Source organism: Malaya genurostris, chromosome 1 (genome assembly GCF_030247185.1).
Source record: "Malaya genurostris strain Urasoe2022 chromosome 1, Malgen_1.1, whole genome shotgun sequence".
NCBI classification, from domain to species: domain Eukaryota; kingdom Metazoa; phylum Arthropoda; class Insecta; order Diptera; family Culicidae; genus Malaya; species Malaya genurostris.
Window position 1 is genome coordinate 47,850,068 of NC_080570.1, and position 23,452 is coordinate 47,873,519.

At 39.2% G+C, this 23,452-nt stretch overlaps 1 protein-coding gene across 2 annotated transcripts in view; it reads left to right on the top strand.

The window, feature by feature from the left end:
• LOC131438869 (protein similar) overlaps positions 1–23,452 on the top strand; it is a 403,514-nt gene that overhangs the window by 119,743 nt on the left and 260,319 nt on the right. For both annotated transcript variants that reach the window (XM_058609248.1, XM_058609240.1), the window contains exon 6: positions 15,030–15,171. In XM_058609248.1, the coding sequence (XP_058465231.1) occupies positions 15,030–15,171 (142 nt within the window). The remainder of the gene's footprint in view (positions 1–15,029; positions 15,172–23,452) is intronic.

The window sequence follows — 23,452 nt, forward strand, 5'->3', positions numbered from 1 at the left end:
TAGTTTCGTTCAAGTTAAGAGTTCATTGTTCGACGGTCAGTAGATTAGGCCTTGAAATGTTCGGGTTCTATTTTAAACGTGAATCTTCTACAACCACCGAATGGTTTTATTTTTCCACCTCGGCTCAATGTATGCCAATGGTGGAAAGCCGACAGGCCCCGCTGTCTGTCTGTCAAAGCGTGTGCGAAAATGTGGAAAACTACCACGAATTTCGCACATGATGATCGATGATCCGACAACCGATGCAGTGGCGGCAGCGGCTTATGATTGATGTACGCTTCTGTTGTCGTTCAACAGTTGGTTGTTATCTTTCTTTCTTTTTTTTTTGCTACATCGTCGACTCGAGGGAAAGATAAAACGGTAATTAACATGCCTCAGCTGTGCGAACATGTAAATAGTCAGGCGTCAGGTGTCCGAAAATGTTGTTTTTTTCAACTGACTAAGCGTCTCCATTGCGGTTTTGCTGATGCGCGCTCGTCAGACAATTGACAGGAGTTGCAGATTTTTATCTCAGTTTCCTGATCCGGAACAAAGGGCATCTCATTCAACAACCTCTCCCTAAGAGATTGCACTATTGCAAATCTTGCCAATCCCGAGATTTGCTGCGGGTGATTCTGAAACGACAGCTTACGTCAGTCAATTTCCTTCTGTCAAATTCACTCCACAACCGCACAACACTGTTCGGTGCTAAAAAAAGCCAATTGTTAAAGGGTCGAATCCCTTCGAATCAATAGATCAAAGATAGGACAGGATCGCACCAATGTTGGAACAAAGAAAGAGTGATTGTACGCCCCGAAAATCATCATTTCGAGGAAAACAGAAATGAAACAAGAAAAAGAAAAACAAAAAAACCAAAAAACGACGGAGATGGCAGAAACAATTGAACAAACCAACCGATAAATCCAACATTGCATTATACACAGCCAGCCAAACCCGCCAGCTACCGAATCAAGCTGGGAGCTGTCTACGGGCTAACCGAGGCGATGTGCCGTACTGCAGTACGTGTTGGGAGGAAAATTAAATCAATTGGATTCGAAATGTTAATTCACGCCAATGAAATTCTACCCCATTGCACTCGTGCTTCCAAAGTAATGCACTCTCGCTCGCGTTGCTGTGCCTTTGCCACCGGATGGTTTTGGAAGAAGGGCCCTCAACCCCCCCCCCCCCCCCCCCTTTTTGTAAGAAACATCGGGTGTGAGGAGCAGGTTTAACAGGACTTTCGCTTGCTTGGGTGCAGTTTTCCTCCGTTGGCAGCTGAAGAAGTTTGAACTCTCGGTTCAGCGGTGCAGCCGAATTCGTCGATACGCGTCGTCTGGGGTGCCCCCGTCAGGGTTGGAATCGCGCTGACAGCTGTTGTCTGTGGCTATGATTTTTTTCTGGATGTGTAAAATGTATAATTTTATTCATTGATCATTCCATTATTGAAGTTGTTTGCTTCTTTGTTTGCTAGTAAGGTCAAGTGTCCAGCTGCGTCTATTAGTTCATCCAATAGCTAAATTTGAATAAAATTGATGTAATGATACAAACAAACTCGAAATACTTATGAAATTATCAACAAAATGTATGAAAATGACAGCTTATTTTATAGTTTATAGCAGTCAACCGTTTGGTTCAAATAATACTCTTGAGCAGATTTAATAATAAATGTCGAAATACGTAAATTGATATTTAAAAAATAAGAGGATATGTTAGAATTATATTAGAATAAAAAATCTATGTAAAAGTGATGCTACGGCGAAGAAAAACTTATGTAAACTGCCTTAAGGAATAAAGGTACTTATGAAAAAAAAATTAAAAATGCTATGCAAATACTATGAAACCGACTTTTAAACCTAGTCCCGGAGAACCGATTGTCATAAGGAGTGTATCGATTAGTTAGCAACATTGAAACAGTTGTTACTCTGAAATGGCTTAATTTTTTGCAGCGTGTTTTGCGGTGACATGTTTGTTTACATGTCAATAACAGCTGCGCAATCGATTGGTTTCGGTACGGTTTATCGTTTCAATGATGAGTCGAATTGATCCGAAAACGCGAAAGAAAATTCTGCACACTTGGTGCTCAGAAAGTTGTGTCACGTACAACGAAATTGCAAAACGGGTGAAAGTGCACCACACCAGTGTCAACAATATTATCGAGAAGTTCGGTAAGACCCTTTCCATGAAGGATTTGCCCCGAACCGGTAGGAAAACGGGTCCCAGCCAGCCCGGCCGGGACTTAAAAGTGATTGAGTACATCAGGAAAAACCCTTCGGCGTTGACGCGGGATTTGGCCAAGCAGTTCAACACCAGCATCGGGATCAAAGTTCGGAACTCCCTGAAAACGTACAAGAAACAGAAGGTGCCGGAAAAGTCCCTGGTACAGCAAGTTCAGGCCAAAACAAGAGCGCGAAACCTGTATAAACGGATTCTACAGAATAAAGACGGATGCATCCTGATCGACGACGAAACCTACGCCAAGGAAGACTCTCGAGCGCTGCCCGGACCGCAATATTATACGAAATCGGTGTACCAGGACCTGGACGACGCCGACACCACGGTGACGATGGAAAAGTTTGGGCAGAAGGTGTTGGTCTGGCAAGCAATTTGTACCTGTGGTTTGCGGTCGTCGATTTTCTTCACGAAGGGCACAATTAACGCCAAGGTGTACGAGGAAGAATGTTTGAAGAAGAGAATGCTGTCACTGTACAGAAAGCATAAGGCTCCTCCTCTCTTCTGGCCGGGTTTGGCTTCAGCCCACTACGCCAACTCCGTTCTACATTGGTTGTCAAAAAATAATGTACAACTCGTGGAAAAGGACATCAACCCACCGAACTGCCCGGATCTTCGGCCAATTGATAGGGTTTTGGGTAATTGTCAAGCGGAACTTTCTGAAGGGAGGTACAGTGTCCCAAAACATGCAGGAGTTAAAAAAACTGGACAGCTGTCACCAGGAAAGTCACAAAAGTAACTGTGCAGAATTTAATGAAAAATGTCAAGTCCAAAGGGCGAGCGTTTCACAGAAACTAGGATTTTCTTCAATATAATCAGTTTTTCGCTTTTTTATTCAATTATCAATGTTGCTAACTACTTTTCGATACACTCCTTATATCGTTAGACTCAGTTCATCGGGATCAGAAAATGTCCTAAGTTTCTCGGAGATGGCTGAACCAATTTTCACAAGCTTAGGTTCAAATGAAAGGTTTCTTGGCCCCAGAGCCTGTTATTGAGTTTTATCCGGATCGAGCTTCTGGGTCAGGAGTAACGTGGTAAAAGGTGAAAAAATAAGTGCTTTTAATTCACTTAGGCGATTCTTATAAACTTATATTTAAAAGATAGATCAAAAGAAAATAGTAAATGCATACCACATTAGGGCCTTGTTTTCGGTAGGTGAATAATTTGTTGCTAATTAGTTACGGTAATTTTGAATTTTTTGCTCCATTTTTTTTTATTTTGGATACTTTGCTAAGTTCATATGAACTCAACGAAGGCCCCTCCCAAATATGCTTCAAAACATTTTTTTTTGAATATAATGTTTGCACTCCAAGACCAAATTTGATCACATTTCAAAAATATTTCAAACATTGTATAGCATTAATTTTGCATTTCAACCCATTTTCGATCAATTTTTTTCTTGGGAGTTTACACACAGTATTATAGAAACACTAAAAGCAATATTCTTTAAATTAATTTTCATCAGGAACTAAAAGTTATGAGATAACAGGAGTACAAATAAGCTCGTGCCATTTATAACAGATGACGTAACTTGATTTCTATTCCTGTGATTCAACTTTCCAAATATGCGTTGGAAAGGTACCTTTATTCAATTTCTGAATCAGTATGTTTGGCAGAAGCGTAAACAACAATACTTTTTTTTAGTATGAAAATGTTGAATTTTGTGGCGAATAAAAGGTTTTTGCGAGGAATTCCTCATCATTATTTCATTATGTAGAAAAAAGCCGCCGAAAGTCATCGTATATTGATGGAAATGCATGGCGAGAATGCTCGAGCTGAGCAAATGTGTCGGTGAAGTGGTATGTACGGTTTAAAAGAGGCAATTTTGATTTGGAAGACGAAGAACGAGCCGGAATGCCAACAAAGTTTGAAGACAAAGAATTAGAGGAATTGCTCGATCCAGACCCGCCGCAAACGCAAGAAGAGCGAAAATCTCTCGAAGTTACTCATTCAGCCATTTGCCAACGTATAAAAGCAAAGGGAATGATCGGAAAGGTAGGCAATTGGTTGCCGTATGAATTGAAACCAAGAGGGACATCGAACGTCGTTACGTCTTTACGTGCAATCATTTATTGCAATGTTCAAAAGCCCAATTTCACGCTCTTAATTAATAACAGCTTAAAAGTGTAATTTTCTACGCAAGGTTGATTAGAATGATGCGCGCCATCGGGTCAATATAGGGACTAAGTATCTTCAACAAAATTGTGTAGACAATAATTTTGTATAAATTTGCTAAAGGCACCATACCCGTATCTCGAGTAAAATTCATGATTTAATGTATTTCTTAAAATGGTTAACCAGTTTTTATAAGATAAGTTTTTATAAGATAACTTATATTTTTACCATTTCTATGAATTTTACATGTTCTACAAAGTTGTTCAATTTTATGGAATAGAGCAATTTTTCATGTAACTTTTTACATAGCTCAGACTTGTTTATTTTCAAAAGTGGCAAAAAGGTTCTTATGAAATCAATTTTTTTTTGCCCACCACACTCCCCCACATCAAAAAGCTTCAATTTAAAGTTTTTGCAATGACTGAGCGGAAATATATATTGGAGAAGCCAAGTGAAAGAAAAACTAACAGAAAAGATGAATTTTTTGGAAAAAGATACGCTCAGAGACAGGACTCGAACCTGCGTTCTTATGCATTCCGTGCATACGCGCTACCATTTCGCCAATCTGATCTTGTTTTAGCCACTCTAAAACTCGAAACAGACATAGTTGCAACGTACATCGAACATGGTCTACATTCTGGCCGTCACCCGACCGATACCTTACATCCAAACATCTTCTCTGTCCATCAAACACTAGTCCTCTCGCTTTATACCTATTTCTCCGATCAAGCATTGAGTAGGAGAGTGTATTTATAATCGCTTGTCACCTTCTTTAATGGTGCCAGTCGCTGGCTGACATCGTCGGCAACGTATGAACTCCCCGGCCATGAATCATCATCGATGGCCGCTTAGAATATTCATGACCTGAAGTTTTGCTTCATACATGGTGACACTATCTGAGTGTGATGTATTATGAGCTGCTGCACTCCAAGCCGGTAAATACATACTTAAAACGCTCAAGAGGGAAGTCCTACCCAATACACCGTATAGCTCAGACATTGCCCCTTTCGATTACTATTTGTTCCGGTCGATGCAGTATTGCCTGGCTGACCAGCACTCCTCTAATCAAACGAACGAAGCAATAAATAACCATCCGCCGTACACTTTGCTTGGCATTACTGAATAAGAGACCTATATTAGAGAGAAACTGGATGTGTGAGAGTATAAGCTACTGAGCAGACCAGTTCCTTTGCTTGATAAATTGCCTGTGCTCTTAGTCTCAGTTAACACATTAACTAAGCAATGCAATGAAATGAAGGGTTCGCTCTCGTTAGTGCTGTACCAGAATGAAGAACTTTGCTTCACGGCGTGCTACAAAATGCGAAGGCAATTTTTACGGTGTTTTTTAGTATAGATTTACAGAAATCATTTTTGAACATATTGTTAGTACTCCAAGACCAAATTTGATTACATTTCAACAATATGTATTTCAAACATTGTATAGCATGAATTTAACATTGAAGCCCATTTTCAAAACGATCAATTTTTTTTCTTGGGAGTTTACACTGTGTATACACCCTAGAAACACTAAGAGCAATGTTCTTTAAATCGGTTTTCATAGGAACTAAGAGTTATGAATTTAGATTTTCCATAGGTATCTTCGATATGAGAACCATTCATCAAATGCTAACCTCACGAAGCATAGTCATCAGCTGGCGCACATATTCCTGAACTAATGAACGAACGAAGCAGCTTTCCTTGCTTGGATTGCGCTGTGAATTTTACCCGACATACGAATGTGTGTGTGAATAGCACAGAGGGAGAAATACTTTGAATATTGAATTTGTTAGCATCTTTGTCAATAAAATATCAAATCTCGAAAAAAGTGGTTTGAACTTATAGTTAAACCGATTTTCAAAAACATGGGCTAAAACAAAAGGTTTTATGGCCTCTTAGGCTGCTACGAAATTTTATCCAGCTCCGAATTTCGAGGCCTAGTTTGGAATGAATATGTAGAATATGTAAAAAAACTGATCTTAAAATCTGAAAATAAAATCTTATCAATGTTGGATTTGACGCTTCTTTGTTTGCTAGTAATGGAGTCTTCAGGAAAAATCAAATGAGTGTTCAGTTTAATTCTGCTTTGTAGATGCGTTGATTTAATTTTTTTCGTTCCATCGAAAGATTCATACTTTTCGCAGGTATTTTTATTGTGGATCCCTGCAGAAGACCCACAACGTAGAGCGAAACGTTGACACAGAAAAAAGTGTTAAAAATAGCCGTTTTTCATAAATTAATTCTTTTATGTATCGAAACATGCGGATCACGACTACAGTCCTGCCTGCTCTGTCGAATTTACAGCCGAACAGGCACAATCGTCACCCTCCAGGAGCCAAAATTTACATTCAAAAATGGTTCCAACAAATACAATCGCTTTGCAACCCGTTGTGCAACGTAATTTTTCCTTTTTTGTTCTCGATGAAACCGGGCACTGTACGATGCTGCAACCAGCTCGCTACCGTCGATCTGTCGCTTTCCAATCCCCAACCGACCCATCCCGGCGGTCCAATGTTTCCCCGAGGGATGAAGTCACAACGTCAGTCCATTGGGCGTATCAAAAACTGCAAAGATGAGGGGGAAGGGGAATACCGAAATGCTGCGTTGGTTGCAGGTTGAAACTCTCGTGAGGCATCCCGTCATCGCCTGGCCGTGGCGTCATCAGCAGTTTGTCGATGTTTGCTGTGGTGGTTGGAAATTTTTGGCATCCCTTCGAATGGCGTTCAGCATGGATTGGCAATTTTTCGGCATAAACTGGTTGTTGCACTTGCGGGCATGCAGTTTATGTTATACACCTTTTGTGTCGAGGGAACTAGCTCTAATGGGAGTGGTGTCAGCCGAGCTGAACAAAGCTCGGGTGCGACGAGCGTTTCCGTTGATGGAGTTGGAAAATCTGTGCAGTTGTTCAAACGCGGGTGTGCAGGTGCATTTGCATAAAAACGACTTTTTTACCGACGTTAAAAAGGTAAGCATTGTCGAAAATTTACTGCAACAGTTGGAAACTCCTGAGGAGCGGATACCAAAGTAAGTGGCGCTATAGTTGATCTAGCATCTAGCAAAACTGAGTTCCTGAGCTGGGAGAAGCTAGCCAACTTTCATTAAAAATGTATCCCAACAACTAATATTAATTTTGCTGCACGTTTCAATTTAGTTGCAACGGAGAAGGATTCCCATTTAATTTTCATTTATTTTGTTTTTCCACCGACTCCAACATGCAAGCAGCTGCCTTTTAGTTCTAGGGGACCATCAGCACGGAGAACCAACGAATGACGCCTGCACAGCACGCTATCTTCGTACAGCTTTAGAGTTTTGATGTTGCCCTAGCTTGCTTGCTTGCTTGGTTGCATTTGTTGCAACCTTTCTCCGTTCTCAATTCATTCGTCAAGGACAAACCCGATGCCCTTGGGTGGGAACATCATACTCTCAATTGGGGCTGGTCATGGTGCGGAGCAACTCTTTTCGTTTCGAGCGGGCTTCCAAATCGTTGATTAAATTCACGTACACATTCGGAACACGTCTCGTTCGTAGTAAATTTATCACATGTCCTACCGAGTCCTTGTTTATTATTTTCCATCAGCACGGTTCGTGGCGTTATTCATTATAACTTCGGGGTTGTTTGTTTCAATTATAACATTTGTGGGCTTTTCAACTTTCTTTGTTCTGCCTTCCCGAGCGCTATGCTATGCGAGGCACAGTCGTCAGGAAGTGAAAGTGCATTGAACGACACCTTGTGGCCGACTGTTTCCTAGACGATATGATGAGCACAACCAAAAACGGAACATATTTATGGCAGCAAAATTTTCAACAACCAACTCGGGGTGCTCTCTGCCGCAGTGGTGTAATTAATTCAAAGTGATAAAATATTAATCATCATTATATACTCTTTGATCTGCGATTAGAACGAATTGAGTGCTTTGCTTAGAGAATGAATGACGCTCGGTGAACGACATGGGACTTAAGTAATGCCGGTTATTCGAGGTAGGTTCTTGTCCTCGGAGAGCATTCAAAGCATGCTTTTTATCTGTCGTTAGTGTTTTTAATGACGTTTCGTCCCAAGTCGCCAAAATATTTTCCTTGTGGTTGCTTTATTAGAGTATATCCTGTTTCTACTATTGAACATGGGAATCCATCATTACAAGCATGACATTGGACGGTTCGTTTGAAATTTCTTTAGAAGCTTTTCTTTTATTTGAATAAAAAACGGGAGGGCATTGACAGCCCGGCACTTATGATCACGAAGATTTTCTAATCCGAGAAGCGAATGGCTGCAGTATTAAAATTTTAAGCCGGGTAAAAACAACGAAGGAGTTGATGCTGGAGGTCAGTTCTTTCAGTTTCTTTCTCAAGAAAAGTTGAATTTTTGATAGTGGAATCAAAATAAATCCGAAATAAATTTTTTGTTGCTGTATTGAATAATCGGTCGGTTTCAGTGTTTCAAGTAACTTCGAAAAGACAAATCGTTTATCGAAATGTTTTCCGTGTGCGCGAAGCGCTTGTAGGCTGACTCCCTGTACACTCATGCAAAAGAACCGGAATTTTCGAATTTCAGGTATTTAAAGTAAGAAACAGGTGGAAGGGGTTCTTGGAGAATCGGGTATAAAATTTTGGAAGACAGGACAACTAACGAACAGGAAGAATGCGGTAGACTAGATGGCAAAATTCTGATTCCACAATTGAGCAAATTAAGTCATGAGTTTTGTCAAAGAGTGTATTTCCACGTTATAATAATACACCATGATTAAATGTTCTCGGATCATGAGCTATTTAGACCACTGAAATTAAGCGTAACGCATTTCAACGGGTATAACTTCAGGTGTATTTTTGTTCATTTTTCAGCATAAAATCAGGCGTTGACTTATAATATGTAAAGATTTCAAATGAGAATAAAATTTACACGGGCAAAAATTCCGATTCTTTCTCATGAGATTCTAGAAATGAGTAAAACGTGTCATGTTTTAAGGAAAATAGTATATTTTCATGTTATGAGAATACACCATGAATGAAAGTTCTCGGATCATTATCCATTTGAACTGATTTCGTTAAAATTTAAGCTTAACGCACTAGATATTGAACTTCAGGCGCGTTTCGGCTGCGATGGTGATCTTTGCAACATGAACTCAGGCGTTATGTTTCAAAATATGAAGATTTCAAATATGAATTAAATGGTGTGACGAACGTATTTTTTTATGGAATTTTTACTAATTTCTCAAATAATATGCATTTGAATAACAAAACATCAGAAAGCATGGTGAATTTCTTTTAATCTGAATCATTAATAGTTAAAATATTATCAAAGTTATTTTACGTTTCGTCTTTGACTCATCAGTGCGTAGCAGCTTATGTTGAACTGGGATCAGGGTCATTTCGCCGAAAGCCGTTTCGCCGAAAGTCATTTCGCCGATAGGGTTATTTCGCCGAATGACATTTCGCCGAATGAGTCACTTCGCCGAATGCCATTTCGCCGAAAGCCATTTCGCCGAAAGGGTCATTTCGCCTAATCCTGAAATCGTAATTAGAATTGATTTAAATTAAAGCCAAACGAAAGATGATAGCGTTAACGCCCGTTTTGTTAACCTACCATTGTACTTCTTGAATAATGATTGATTGTTGTACTCTTGAATAAAGATTGATTCATGAACCTCAGAAAGTAGTTCCCAAGAAAACTTGTTGACTATTAGCCTTTAAGTATCTACCAGTTTGTATTTACCAGGCAAATGTAGGTGGTATTTTCCGTTTATTAAGTGAAAATGAAAAAATACTAATGCGGCTACGCCACATCGTTTTGGTTCATGTGCTGTCCGACCTCGCTACCGCTCGTTCGGACCTAACTAAAGAAAAGAAACCTAGCTTCGAGTAGACCGGGCAAACGAGGCGGTTACAGGTTTGTATGCAAGAGGCCGCTGCTTCCGACGGCGGGTCGGCGGCCTACTCAGCTAAATTCAGTTTTTGAAATGACTGAGTGAAAATTGGAGAAGTCATATGAATGAAAAACTTACAGAAAAGACACCCAGAGCCTAAGTAGACCATGTTCGCTGTACGTTCTAACATGCCTAGTCGTGTTTTAGAGCTGTGTCTATCACAAGCAATAGGGTGGCGAAATGGTAGCGCGTATGCACGGAATACATAAGAACGCAGGTTCGAGTTCTGTCTCTGAGCGTACCTTTTTCCAAAAAATCATTTTTTTCGTGAATCGCTCTAGACTCGATCGATCCACGTTCCTCGTTATGCTCCTCTGTTTCTTTTTTTTTCAATTTTCTATATGAAATCAAACATGGGCTTTTTTTCACAAACCTAAAACGTCCAAATGTTCTTTTTCTTGTGCCTACAGAATCGTATTCTGGGACATAGCAGTTTCGAACAATCTAATAATAATGAATACGAATCGGAACAATCCGCAACGACCTGTGCGAAAGTAGGGCACTACCATTTGAAGGAGTGTACTCAAATAAAATGCAACACTTTCTTCTGTGTATAATTTTTCATTGGATGGGTAAAAATTTATGAAATTTTCTAAAATTAATTCAGAGTGTAATGTTTGTATGTGAGAATATTTTGTTACAAATCTGTAAAGTGGTTATCGGGATGGCTTCCAAACAGGAAGTGCTTCAACAATCGATTTTGTGCATGTCTATAGAAAATCCAGTTCAGTCTCACAAGTGGATACTGAAAAAATTGGGAATCGACCATTTGACCGTTTCTCGTGTGGTAGAATTGTTCAAGAAGACGCGGACGACCCCGCGGCTGAAAGCGGAACAAAAACCAATAAATGCAAACCTTTGAACGCAAGGAAGATGATGGATTATTTCAAGCACAATTCAAACCTTTTTGATTCATGGACTTTACCAAGAAGGTCAATTCGTCCGTCTGGTATTTATATATTTTTTAAAGTAATATCCGGGAAGAAAATAGGAGTTAAATGTTTCGAATGAGACACACTCTGCAAGTAACGTATTTTAAGCCAATGATAAATTTTTTTGGGATAAGAGATATTGCTCATGATCTGGATCATTTTGATCATAAAATCATGAATGTTTGTCATGGCTACATGAAAATATAAAATGGTTTGTTTCATGATTTTTCAAAGCTTTAACGACGTCCTGCTACCTTTAAACCTATGTTTAGCACAGTCTATATGGGAATAAAGCTGAGCAAAAACATGAGCCATTTAATATCTGGGAACCCTGTTAATTTAGTTTAGAAGTGTTTCTAATTTTCGGATCTGGAATTATTGAACGGCACTTTGTTTCGGAAGGGAGCGGGTCATTTCGCCGAATGCCATTTCACTGAAATGCCGAATGCCATTTCACTGATTGAATCATTTTGCTGGAAGTAATTTCGACTGAAGGGACATTTAACCGAAAGCGATATTTCGAATACATTACATGAATAAGTAGAAAACTTCAAAATTTTCCTGGATGATCGTTGTGGCCCAGCCACAAACCGATGTCAAGATGGCTCGGTGGTATAAAGCCACCAAGGCGACATCAGCTGAAAGCTGACATCGTCGGAAGCGGCGGCCTATCGCATACTAACGTTTAACCGCCTCGTAACCTTGTAAAGCTTGCTTCATTTAGAATTGGAACAAACTTTTGCTTATATTGTGGTGCTCTTGGTGGACGGATTTGGAAGTTCTTGGCGCCCACGTGTCGGGAATTTTGTCAGCTTCACGTATGATTTTTGACATTCCGAAAATCGACTGTACTTTGTAAACAATCAATATGGAAGCCGAAAGAAGGGAAAAAATGTGCACAGTTATTTGGAAAAATCCATTGTGGTCTGCATCTAGGCTAGCTAAACAGCTGAAATTGCCCAGAAATACCGTATGGCGCGTTATCAAATGGTATAAGAAAACATTGACGACGATTCGGAAGCCTCAAGCCAATCGTCCGAGTGGAACTGTCGACCGGAAACTGCGTGGTAAGATTTTGAAGACGATTAAGAGGAATCCTAATCTGTCGGACCGTGATTTGGCCAGAAAAGTCGGTGCTGCCCATAGTACCGTGAGAAAAACTCGACTCCGGGAAGGAATCAAGTCGTATCGAGCTAGCAAACAGCCAAATCGGACCATAAAACAGATTAGTGTGGTCAAAATTCGTGCTCATAAACTATATAACCAGGTGCTGACCAAGTTCAACGGGTGTCTTTTGATGGACGATGAAACCTATGTCAAGGCTGACTTCGGTCAAATCCCAGGTCAAAAATTTAACTTGTCAACGGCTCGAGGGGATGTTCCAGCCAAATTTAAATTTGTTTTTGCCGACAAATTTGCAAGAAAATTTATGATTTGGCAGGACATTTGCAGCTGTGGCATAAAAACGAAAGTTTTCGTTACAAATAAGACAATGACATCGGAACTATACCAAAAAGAGTGTCTTCAAAACCGAATTTTGCCGTTCATTCGATCCCACGACCATCCCGTAATGTTTTGGCCAGATATGGCAAGCTGTCATTACAGCAAAGTCGTTCAACAATGGTATGCAGAGAAAGGGGTCCAGTTTGTTCCAAAAAACCTTAACCCACCCAACTGCCCCCAGTTCCGCCCTATTGAGAAATACTGGGCAATCATGAAGAGGAGACTCAAGGCAAAGGAAAAAGTTGTCAAAGACATCAATCAGATGACGACCTGGTGGAATAAGATAGCTAAAACGATGGACGAAGAAGGTGTGCGCCGCCTAATGAGCCGTGTTACAGGAAAAATTCGAGAATTCCTTCGAAACCGTGACGAATAATTTTGTTCGTATTTTTTCTTAAAAGTATGAAGAAAACGCTACATTTATTTGAAAAAAGATCTTGAATTCAATAATAAATAACTGAAATACAGGCAATTGTCTTTGTTCCATTTCTATCTGAAGCAAGCTTTAACCGCGTCCGAATAGGCGGTAGCGTGATCGTATAGCAAACGAACAAAAACATCGAGTCCGTTCTGAGGATCATGAGTCAATATAAAATCTAAAAAAAATATTCATTCGTTATTTTGAATATGGTATATTTTAGAAGTACGATTGTAGATCAACAAAACAGGCGTAAACACTATCGTCCTTCATTTGTCTTCATTTTAAATCAATTCCAATTATAATATTAAGACAATTTAAGGATTTATCAAACTGGTGGCGAAATGGCCTTTCCGGAAAACAGCTGAACCACATATGGTCGAACTTTGTCATGATGAAAAATTACTCATTCGTGTTTGGTGTCATTTTGTTACCGTTTTTTGCTTTCAATATTTGCTTAAACCAAATTCTATGATGCTATGATCATTTGGCAACTTGGAAGCAGTTTGAATTATGCAACATCTCACTGATGTCACAAATGGTGCAGAGTATGATCTTATCTATGTGAATATTTCCATTATAATTCCAAAAAATCTTCTTTTGATGTCACCAGGGTTACATTTTAGAATTGCCATGTGGACCATTTCTCACGTGGAAAATTGCTATTCGATATCTCTCTGTTTTAACTCGTACGCTGCCCGATTTCCAGCCTTTTGGATAAACTCTAATGCTTTTATTTCGTGTTAAAGATGTTGAAGTTTCAGGTAAATTAAGAGCATTTGTGCATTTGCATAAGGTTTTTGGCAAAGAATACGAAAATTGACCGAAAATATCGAAGATGATGAACTACAATTATTATTGGACTAAAATGATACAGAGACACAACAAATGATAGCAAATTAAACTGCTGATGTATTTACTACCGATGACTCTACTGCAGTAAGTTCTGCACTCCAACACACAGACACATAACGTTCGATGACGTACCGAATGGACAGCATTCAGTTCTTCATTCGTGTCTACTCAGTTTAACCACCGTCAGTTGATCTCTTGAAGTAACAAAATATCTCTTACAACTGAATGAGAGAGCGGCCTTCCAATGAGGTTCATGTAAACATTCGAATTGGTTCAAGATAATGGATGAAAGATAAACCAATCATGATAACTGAAAAATCAATTACAAAATAAACATATATTAATCGTTCTCTCTTTAGTTTTCATTTTTATATGGCGAAACACATCTCAATACATTCCCAACAGCCGAAATTATCGATTTCAACTTGCTAGTTATAATCGAAAAATCTCATTTGCCGCCACGGATGGTCGGAGAGAGTTTAGTTTTATCGATTTGATGTTTATGCTTATTCATTTGCGCTTGCTCACTACCCACACTGAAGACAAGGAAGACAATGAAACAGGTAGACTACTTGGCACTATAAACTGAGCAAGCAAAACTTCAAATGACTAGGTACGGTTATTGAATTAACGACGGAATCTGGGAGCTTCGACAACAAAAGTAAAATGAATGAGAAGCGATATGCTGACAGTCAACGGCCATTAATTTCATTTCCATCTAATAATATTCGATTGAAATGAAGTTTTATCGTCCTGCACTACACGGACATTTCTTTCTGTGTAGCTTTGAAATTTACTGATGACGCCATCTTTGGCGCAACACTGTAAACTTATTTCCAGAACAGCCAGAAATGTAATATAGCATATTACATCATCATATTCTAAAAGTGAGCCAAATTCAAACGTTCGGTATACCATTTTGAAGATGTTAATACAAATTTGAAACTGAAATAAAAGTTCAAATGTTTTGATTTTTAACGTTTTTAGATTATAAGAATAGTAAGAATAATTAAATTACTTTTTCAATGCTGGATTACTTAACTAACGGCATACCTTTATTCTATTCTCCCTTTTTTTCAGTGATCAGCAAAGGCCAAAGCGAAACGGCCCGGTACCGGTTCCTGGCCAGTACCGGCGGTTACGCCTGGGTCGTGACGCAGGCGACGCTTATCTACGATAAGCAAAAGCCTCACAGCATCGTTTGCGTCAACCACGTAATCAGGTAAGTGAAAATAGTTCCATTCCCTGATATTGCCAGGATACTAGCTAGGCCGGCGGCACTCACCGTGCGTGCGGTAGGTGCCTGGCCAAAACAGCAAAACAAAAACAGTCAATTTCTTCGGTCGGTCTATCTGTCAAAATATTGCTCACCACGTCTCTGATTCGAGAAACGATTAATATAAGAAAAAAATATAGGGGAGTAAGTGATTTGTTTGTATGACAAGGTTTGTTTTTCTAGTAGGATTTTTAAGACACGATTTTAAAATTTGGCAGGTGTCTCCAATTTAAAATTTGGCGGGTGTCAACTTTACGCATTATTTGTTAGATTTCTTCATAACTGCATTTAGATTTTCCCTCGGTATGTTCGAGACAAGCTGTTTTAGCTCATAAACGAAGACAGCTTATTTAAATATCGGGAACATTCGTAGATGTTGACGACCTGAAATACTAAAACCAAAAAAACTAGATCACAGTGGTGGAATTTTAAGTCATTCGGTTATTCGTCGTCCCATCTACTATCACATATGTCACATTGCAAGTGAAGTGTTCAACAGCTGCTGCAAATCAAACGCAAAGATTCCCGCCGCTAGCGCAATCTCGCTTACTGGCGGCCGTTTGTCGAAAATTCCTTGGCTTCCTTGGGTGTAAATCGAATCACTTCGACTGAAACTTGAAATTTTCAATGAAAAAAAAAATTAACCTTCAGTCCAACATCTTCACAGATCCCTGTATGTGATACGTTCGAAAATAGTCACCATTCCACCGTGTTCGGAAGGATGCAGTAACGACTTTGTAGAATGAGCGCATATCCCCCCAAATGATACCGGGATCGTATTATGCTTATGACATACAATACCCACAATTAGCTCTAAGCTCCGGAACAAACGTCCGTGAGTGTTTCCAGTGGTCGGTCGAATACTCGGCGACAACAGCGTTTTCCGTTCATCAGCCGGGACGGAACGGATTTCGCACAAAATAATATGGTACTTCGACCTTTTTATTGTCCGCGCGCTTGCTTTGCCATTGGAAATAGCTCCAATCTGACTGAAGAACCGTAACAAATCACCACTCGGGAGCAGTGGAGATACTGCAATTGCGCTTTCTTCGCTGTACGGTTCCTGGACGGTGCAACCGGCAGAGGAATAGCCAGCCATTCATTCTATTTTATCATTTATTGTTCGCGTTCGTTGTAGAGCTGGCTTACGTCGAGAGGCCCGGACCGACCAAAGGGGACAGGATGCCCGTCCGTCCGTCCTTGTCGGAGGAAATGTACTGGGATGCTATGGTAGTGCACTGATTTCACTGGCACTGGCGATCCGCGAGTTTAGCGATGCTCAGCTTGCGAGTTGAATGAACCAGATTTCAATTTTGAGGCAGTCATTTTTCGTCTCATGAAAAAAAAGAAGAGCAGAAAATTCGACTTTGCTAGTTTGTCACAGAGGCGCGCTCTTTGTGTTTTTCATCACAGTCGGGAATGTAGAAACTTTTCTTTTGTTTCTCGCATAAATTTTTCACCAAGCTCTCCATGCTCTTTTCAAACGAAGCTAGTTTTCATTTTACGGCTCTCAATTGACAGAAATTGGTGCCACAGTTTCCATATTATATTATTAGTTGTTTTGGAGGATACTACTATCCTTCGTTTATTGGTTCACAATTGGCTCTACGGAAAAGTGCAGCAGGAAACGAAGGCGTCCCAGAGTGCCATAAAAACCGGAGAGGTCGTTCATCAGTGAAATATCGAGCGTTCTAATCTGGAAGGAGGGACAGCTTTGCACGATGCTTTATCTATAGTTATTACCACCCATCATTATCCTCATCAGCTACCGCTGCATCTCGACTATTGATTGTAGCGAAGAAGAATTTTACGATTATTCGCATTCCCAAATGGCTGTCCTATCGGTGTTTCTTGTTGCACTTCGGCAACTTTATTTATGTCCATTGATGTAGTGCCTCTCCGCTCCTGTCGCAGGGACCTTCCAGTCGCAGGAAGCCCGCCACCAAAGATCGGTTCATATATTTATGGCTTCGGTTCGAAGGAATCCTCGTCGATTCCCCAGATGGCCATAAGCTTACAGAGAGTGCTGCAGTTGTTATAGTTATGCTGGCTACTTTCGGGTTTTTGCACCAGTTCGAATAATATTCTGCAATGGATGCGATATGTGCTAATGGCATGTTGCGAAAACGATGGTTATTTATTATTGATTGCATCATTGATTGCTTTCGCTTTTTTTGTTGTTGCTCTAACTTGGGAAGTGCTGGGGTGAAACATTACCCGAACTGTAGTGAATCACAGACTTTAAAGTGCCATTCAACGTTCGCAAGTGCCACTACTGATACCTCGTAACACACACCATTAGGGGTACTAGTCAAAAGGAAACTACATCGAATTTACAACCCTAAACAAAATTCATTGTATCGGAACTCAATCATAAAGGCAACACGATGAACCCAGTTCTCCCGGGTTTGTGCAACAGACTGCTTCCAGAAGCTTCTCCAATGGATGGCATTCAGGAAAAAAAGATGTTTCCATGAGTTACATCCATACGCAAAAGCATTTAGAACCATCTGGGTCGATTCTGAGACTACGGAAATCCGTAAGAGATATTCCAAGATCCAAGAACTACTTGGAATATTGTCCTTAGAGACTACACTGTGCCACAGCAAGAACTACAACGGATAATATCTATTTTTTGTGAGCTGTTCATATTTTAGAGCTACACATTGCTTACTTGTCTATTTATAGCTGTTTCCGATATGCTCAGAGTAGTCCAAGAATTTCAGTGAAAACAGCAATCAGGTTAATTTTTGTATAATTTTTCAATGCTGGTCATAGTCATTTGGCTACATATTGCTTACTTGTCCGTTCTGATTCAGAATATTTTCAGTTATCCAAGGACTCCATTTAATCGCGAATTTGGAGCTTGAAGACTAAGTTTTTCAATGCATTTTGTTATTCGTGATGGTATAGTTCATTCACAAAACGACTATTAATTTCATGTGCTACAACGAGTACAGGCCGAGGACAAAAAGTTCATTAACGCAGTTCCTTGTGCAGGTAGATCTTAAGGCTTGAACTATAGGTAGTTTCTGGTTGACCCAGAGTATCCACAATAAACCCCTTAATTGTAAGTAGACCCGCTAGTATAGACCGTGATCAATAAGTTTACTATGCTGGTAGATCTTGAGGCCTGAACTACAAGTACTTTTTGGATGACCTAGAATATTCACAATAAGCAAATGATTCGAATGTGGTATTACGAACATGAACCGCGCACAAGGATCTTGATAGTTCATTTGATTACGCTGATATATCTTAAAGCCTATAAAGACTGTCCCAGAAAGTATGGACGCACTTTGATTTCGCTGTAAATAATTCACAAGTGTTAGATATTCAAATTTTATTCGATATATTGATAATATTAGACTACAACAACAGAATATTATTCTCAACATTTGCTATTTAGCCATTGTAGACTAGCTGGCGCACCTTCTTGCGAACGTTCCTCATTAAATTCCGTACAGACTTCTTGGCGACAAGTTTTGACACTTTTTTCCAATCTTTTTCGAACTGTTTAATGGTTTCGGCTGCGGAGACATGTTTCCTAAGATGTGCCTTCGTCAATGCCCCAAATTCCTCAATCGGTCGAAGCTGTGGGCAATTTGGTGGATTCATGTCTTTTAGGACGAAAGTGACATTTTTGGTAGTATACCATTCTACCGTTAATTTCGAGTTGTGGCAAGAAGCAAGATCTGGCCAAAAGACAACAGGATCCTTGTGGCTTCGAATCATGGGTAGAAGTCGTTCTTGTTTCGGACTACGTTTTGGTTGTTTCTGCTTCTTATAGGTTCGAAGATTCAAACGTTCTTTAGCACGAAGAACATTTGACTTCGAAGTGCCCACTTTTTTGGCCACATCCCGAACTGAAACCTCCTTCTTTTGCTCGAACGCCTTCAGTATACGTTTATCCAACTGAGGGTTAGCAGGACCTTTTTTTCGACCCGTTTTCGGTTTAACCTCACCGAACTTCCTGATTGCATTTAGCACGGCTTTTTCACTTACGCCTTCCATTTTTGCTATCTTTCTTAGTGACAGTCCGCGTTCTGTGCACCATTTGTACACAATTTTTCGACGTTTTTCGGCTGAAAGTCCACGCATTTCGAAACAAACTAATGAAAACGAATAAACAACTGCACAAGTGGTTAGAGAAGAGTGTAAACAACAGGACGCAGCCATAAAAATTGACAGATTCTGAACCATTGCGAAATGGCAGCGGTTTTTGGTTGCGTCCATACTTTCTGGGACTGTCTTTACTTCAGCAGTTTTTGATTGCACAAGCACTACCTCATCACAATGATCCAATTAATTGAATGTGATATCACGAGTATGGATCACAAAAAAGAAACTCACTAGTGTCATCGGTTTTGTTGGTAGATCTCAAGGCCTATATTCCAAGGAGGTTTTGGATGAACAAGAACTTCCACAGACATTACCACAGTATGTTAATTGCTGCTGAATATAGTACTACGAGAACATACCGCACTTGAAAGTTATGCAAAAGTCACCAGTTAGGCGTTCATATAATGATTTCTTTTTTCCTGAGAATTCTTGGATGCCCCCAATCTTAACTAGATTCTATGAAACCAAACAATTCCGTAATGTACATTTCATAAAATGCACATCACTGAAGCATGTTGTTTTGTATACATATAAATGAAAATTTCCTTCATCATGCAAAAACTTTTTTTTTTGCGATCATCGCACAAATTGAATAAAAAAACTGCGTTATTTCAAATAAAACGCGTGAAAAAGTCGCCTAAATTAAACTCGCGTAAACTGAAGTTTTAGTGTACAAGCGAATAACTTTAGTCCAGGACTCAATTGAATTCCGATGATTAATTCCGTAATCAGAAATCGCAATTTCATCGACCAGCCACGCCTCAATGCAATGTGTGCATCAAATGGATTCCAACGTTATAGAAAGCCCTTCAAACACTTGCAAATGGCAAACCATCAACGCAACGTTTTTTTATGTTCTTCAATTTTACAAGATCAAACTTTTTTTAGTTGTTATCGATAACAGCACAATGAAAGCTCATTTTGAAAAAAATAAGGACAAGTTGGAATGCTTCAGTAGGATTTTTATTAAGTTTTAGAATAAGTATTCAACACACTTTTGAAATTGATGGCAAAGTCTCAAGGTAACATCGGAAAATTTTTTAATAAAATTATTTTAAATTATTAGGAGTCTTCATGTTTGCTAATGACTGCCCTTATTTCATCATAATTTGTCTTAGTAATGTCATTTTGATACAATACTTGTGTTATGCTCATATTTCTGTGAGAAGGACTCACCAAATTGGAAAAGTTGTCGACTTTGATCTTATCTACTGTGTTCAGGGAGTATTTGAGTTCCTGCTTTGACAGTTGAAACTGGTTTCTGAGGACCAGTATAGAATCTAATACCGTTTTCGTTTATTGATCAGAGCAGCCCGAGAACTGACCCAGAGTCTCCCAAACAACTTTTGATGTGTTTGTTTTAGTAACCTGGGGTCGCTCTAGATCGGACTCCAAAGGCTTAGTTTCGCTCTGAAAAATTTTCTCGGATCGCACCACGCATCCATGCGAGTTTTTTTTATTTTTTCTTTTTTTCATGAGTTGTTGTTTAGTGCGCGTACCACGTGTTCGTTTTACTCGGAGTCAGAGTCGTCCGCGTGTAGGCTCAAAAACGAAAACGGTATAAGAAAGATTTAGAATATGGATTGGATTTGTTCAGTGAATCTATGTTTAATTTTCTCTTAAAGGTCCTCAACTATTGCATAGTAGGATAACAAGAACGTTGATAATTATGTACATGAAGGTGATTTTTTTAGGTTAAGCTTTTGGAACTGATAGATTCCCAACTTCAATAATGTCATGATTTAAATTATGTATGGTTGTATCGATATTTCCCAAAACATTTTCAGATTTTACATTGCTTTCGATTCGAGGTCTGTATCCTAGTCAATTAGTTCAAAGGTGGTAGAATATATAACTAATTAAACTAATCATTGCTTAATTTAAAATCCTGAATGTTATTGGTAGATGATCTGAATCAAAATCAGTTCACTACAAATGTTACATTGATTTGCTAGAATCAGATCGATAGTAGAAGGATTTCTCATAGGAGATAAATTAGTTGGGCTATTTTGAATAAAACTAGCTAAAAACCAGCGGAGAGAGTTCATCATGAAGAACTCGTACTTTCTGATTAGTTTTTCTGATTACTCTACGAGAGATGGATTGGATTATCTGAGAATTCTTGCTGTCCTGCGTGGAGTCAGAGACGGGTTGGAAGATTCGTGTATTTTCTAAATTCATGCCTGTGGTATTCTTTCATCCGTTCCATTGTTCGAAGCAACCAAAACCGCTTCTTTAGAAACCATGGCACAGCTGCAAATCGCATGCCAAACCAATTTTTATATGAATGTAGAAAATTGACGTGATTCGAGTATCTACATCTCATATTCTGAGAATATGTTTCTAGTCTGAATCCGCAAAGCCTTGGTATTACATTCCTGTACTGGAATTTGATCTTCTCTTTCATCAGACTTCGCAGCCGATTCAGAGTGTACAGAACCATTGCATGGCTAGTGCTACGATTCTACTGACACTACGAATTCTTCCAGGTCGGGGCTCGAACATACGACAACTGGTTTGTATGACCAGCGCCCTATGCATCTACAAGAACTCTACCAAGTATCTTCCAGCGTTGAAAGCAACTTCCATGATAGAAATTCCGCAACTGCAAATTTCCAGCCAAACAGATATTTTTTGTTTGAGCTTCTATATTTCGAAGAAGAAATTCTTTCTGAGTCGGTCACATTGCTGGGTACTGAGTTACAAAACGTAAACTTCGTCATCTAGCATCATTCACTGATCGTTATAGTAAGTAAGTAAGAATAAACCTTTTTTTGTTTCGATTAAAGAGGTTTTACCCTTGAGATAATTCGCCTCTTCGGGTCAGAAAAACTGTCTAACCCTATGTGCGGGGTTGGGAATCGAACTCAGATGGGCTGCGTGAAAGGCATCGACTTACCCATCCCGCTATACCCGTCCCCAACAAACCTATTTTAATCCACCTAGTGGTGTGATGATGCCCTTCTCATATTACTTATATTTCCAAAAATATCACTAGAAGATTCTGTCAAGATTTTTTTTTCAATCTTGAATAAAATAAAAAACTTTCCTTGGGTATGAACTAGCATAATCTTTTCAATTTGTAAACAGTTATGGTAAGTTTATAAGAATTTTTTTTAATTTTGTATCTTCACCCTAAATGATTAAACACACTTTACCCTGTAGATCTGGAACCGGAAGTCGGACCAGGATGAAACTTAACAGCAACTTATGAGACTATAGGAACTTATATTTGAGCCAGAGTTTGTGGAAATCGATCAATTCATCTCTGCGAAAATTGAGTGAGTCTCGTTTTAAAGTGTTTTTACCACTATTTCCTGTACTTCTGGAACCGGGAACTGGGAACCAGTATAGCCGAACTCGGTTCGTTTAGTAAGTAACTGTTATAGCCTACAAATTAAATCAGTTTTGAGTCAAATCTAAAATAAATTTACCCTTTTTGCATCGTCGTTCTAAATGACGGAGTGAAATTCAATAGCAACCTAAGGTACTAGGAGATTTTTTATTTTATGAGTAACATTATTTGACACATGCTTACATACATTGCTCAGCTCAATGAACTGTGTCGAATGATATAAAACACTTAGCATTCCGGGTCAATTTTCACTAGTCAATTTTTCAAGTGATTGCATAAACTTTCCATATGAGAAAGGCAATAACTGTACTTTTAAAGAGAAGCATCGTTATCGTGATTTTGTGATAATACTAACATGTAGGTACAAATTGAATAAAAGATTTACAAATTTACATATATTTCACCTGAAAAATATAGATTTTAATGTGACATCACTGCACGCTATACGAAATTGAACAAAGCACGCGGTGAACGGAGCAAAGGCCGTAGTGTTTTCTTCTGCCGTACCGTACGTACCGACGCGTACCAGTTTTGCATCGTCATTTTGAATGGCGATTTGAATGTTTCGACACTCATCACCCTATAATTTCGGAACCGGAAGTCGGATCTGGATGAAATTGCACAGTATATGTAAAGACACTGAGAGCTTTAATTTGAATCAAGATTCCTGAAAATTGTTGTAACAGATGCTGAGAAATTGAAGTGAGTTCCGTTTTTTTAGCTTTTTTTCACTATTATCGGTGCTTTCGG